This window comes from Montipora foliosa, chromosome 11 (assembly GCF_036669935.1).
Source record: "Montipora foliosa isolate CH-2021 chromosome 11, ASM3666993v2, whole genome shotgun sequence".
NCBI lineage: Eukaryota > Metazoa > Cnidaria > Anthozoa > Scleractinia > Acroporidae > Montipora > Montipora foliosa.
This window is the reverse complement of record NC_090879.1, coordinates 23,620,010-23,622,509: the sequence shown is the minus strand read 5'-3', so window position 1 is coordinate 23,622,509 and position 2,500 is coordinate 23,620,010. Positions and strand designations below refer to the sequence as shown.

The window sequence follows — 2,500 nt, the reverse complement described above, 5'->3', positions numbered from 1 at the left end:
TACAGACAATTTCAAAATGAGGTAAACCAGTACAATGTATATGCTCCATACTCTATATGCTAAATAGAGAAGAACGTTGAGAGTATAATTTACGGTAGAGTGATATAAGTTTTAGTGAGACGCAAACGCCGGAAACAAGCAAAAAAAACCGCGGTTGATTACCAGTGCTTTAGAGAGGTTTTTTTGTGATGAGATAAAAACAGTTACAACGAAGCTATCACACGAGCACACAAGAAAATTTCAGTGTTGAAGCAAAAATCGTTGCAGTCAAGCCAGTCGATGATTTTTTTTTCTCGAACACGATTTAACTATAAAACCTGAGACTTTCCACGGTGATGTTTAATTGTGATGATTTTTTCCTCGATTTTTTAAAACACGCTTGCTGCAATTGGCGTTTTTTTAATACAAGAGTACTGGCAAATGCTTCGTTCGTTATTGGTATCTCTAAACTTGTACTTGGACAAACTTGGCTGTAGTTGAAAATCAGATTGTAGAAACGTGTTTGATATAACCTACATATATTTTTATAATTAAATTTAAACCAGAGTTTTTTGTCCCGAATTTCGACATCTTACAGTCTGTACAGGACATGTAATAAAGCCGGTTTTTGAAGAGGAAAATTAAATTTGCGTATTGCTTATTCGTTCACGGCGTCGACTTATTCGTATAATCGCAATGGTTATAGGAATTGAATCGTTAAGATACTACAGCGGAGAAACATCGAGTTCAATAAAAACCGGAGTTATTTCGCCCGAGGGTTATCGAATCTCGACATCTTATAGTCTGTGCAGTAACAAAGCCGGCTTGCCGCTGGAAGAGAAAAACAAAAGGATATTTTTTTACGAATGGTTTATTCGCTCATGGTTTCCGTGTACTCGTATAGTTGCAATGGATACGAACTGAATCATTAAGACGCTACAGCGGAGAAAACATATTAACACTTGAAGTAATTATTCATCAAACACATCGCGTCAAACAACAAACAAATCCTCTGAAGCATACAGTAGGCAATTTACAATGCAGAAAAAATGGGTTCGTCAACTGAGTTCACACGTCAAAATTTTCGAGGGTTCGCCCTTCTTCATAGGGAATAATTCGCTCCGACGAAGGGCTAAAGATCGAAACATCAGCTTTCAAATTTCTCTACGGTGGGAAATTTGCCGTATCAACTCAGTTGATAAACTAATTTCTGTGTATCCCTTCCCACCGACAGAGCAGAACCACATTTACTTTGGAAACTAAACCCCTTTCTCCCAATTTACAAAGCAGTCGTTTTTTTTTCGTTCTTTCTGTACCGATTACATTACTTTGAGCTAACTATTTTGCCCCTTTTTCCGCTCAAAACGGAAAATTAAAGGGCAAAGTTTGAGGTTTTTGATCAATTAGTTAATTATTCATTTTTTATTCGGAGCAAGAAAACAACCCATTCGAAAGGGGCTTTTGCCGAAGTATAAATATAGCAAAGAAACACGAAAGTGACGACTTAAACCGAGAAAAATGAAACATCGTGCACGATCAAAGTTTTAGCGATAAAGATCGTGAAACTGAAACATTTAACCACTAATTGGCATCAGGTTGACCCAACGTTTCTCTTTTATTTTACGTTTACTTTATTTTATTTATAACGCTTCCTCATCTTGACATCTTCCGTCATCTATTTCCAGCACCAATTCAATGTTTTGAGATGAACGACAGTCGATCAATTTCAACTTTTTTTTCACGCCTTCAGTGCTCTGCTTTCATCGGGAAAATCTTTTTTTTTTGCTTTCGATTGATGAATCATGCATAAAACATCATCAGTATCGTCTTTGAGCAAAGCTGGCTCATCTTAATTTTGGTTTCTCACTGATGCTTTTTTATGTTGTATGTCACTTACAGGAATTCTTTTCCAATAATAAACATTGTTAATAAACATACGATCTGTAGCTCACGGGAAGAACATTACTAAGGAAAAACAATGCGTAAATTCGTACATATCTGTCGTCGTCTGTTCACTGTGCATATCTCGAGTGTTTAGAATCCAAAGTCAAAGTTATAAATAACAACTCGAAGAGAGTCTCTTCAAAGCCTCTTCACAATCTTCAATTTCGTCTACGCCCTGCCTGTCGAAAATTGACGCAATTAATTTTGGTTGGAAAGTGCTCGAGAAAATACTGAACTTGAACTTGATTTACCGTTTCCGTGAACTTAATTCCCAAGTGAAAAGTTCCTCAGTAGGGGATAATTACACAGGGGAAAATCCCAATTACATTTCCCTTCAAGCAAAATTACACCTCTGCATGAAAGCACCAATTACACGAGTGCAATTCACGGTAGTTGCCTTTTAAGGCGAGTTTCATGGACCGGCCTTCAGCAGGGAAATCTAGACCGAAACTATGCATCTTGGAAAAGTTAATTCAGCATCCAGGATGCTAAAAAAAACGTCGTTGCGGGAGAACACCGTTTAAGTACTTAAAATGTCAATGGATCCTTGCATTCATAAGGCTAGCATCAAAGGAAA

The 2,500-nt window shown here is 37.2% G+C and overlaps 1 protein-coding gene and 1 long non-coding RNA gene across 9 annotated transcripts in view; one reads left to right on the top strand and one right to left on the bottom strand.

Moving 5' to 3' along the window:
- LOC137976253 (uncharacterized) overlaps positions 1 to 2,500 on the bottom strand; it is a 38,303-nt gene that overhangs the window by 26,756 nt on the left and 9,047 nt on the right. The gene's annotated exons all lie outside the window — the stretch shown is intronic.
- LOC137976250 (regulator of G-protein signaling 19-like) overlaps positions 1 to 2,500 on the top strand; it is a 29,474-nt gene that overhangs the window by 20,407 nt on the left and 6,567 nt on the right. The window contains exon 1 of one of the 6 annotated variants that reach the window (XM_068823543.1): positions 1 to 21. This exon is cut by the window's left edge and continues 226 nt beyond it. The exons of 4 other annotated variants lie outside the window; for them this stretch is intronic. In XM_068823543.1, coding sequence (XP_068679644.1) covers positions 1 to 21 — 21 coding nt within the window. Of the gene's footprint in view, positions 22 to 2,338 lie in introns of those variants that run through there. One more of the 6 variants, XM_068823544.1, reaches the window with a different exon arrangement.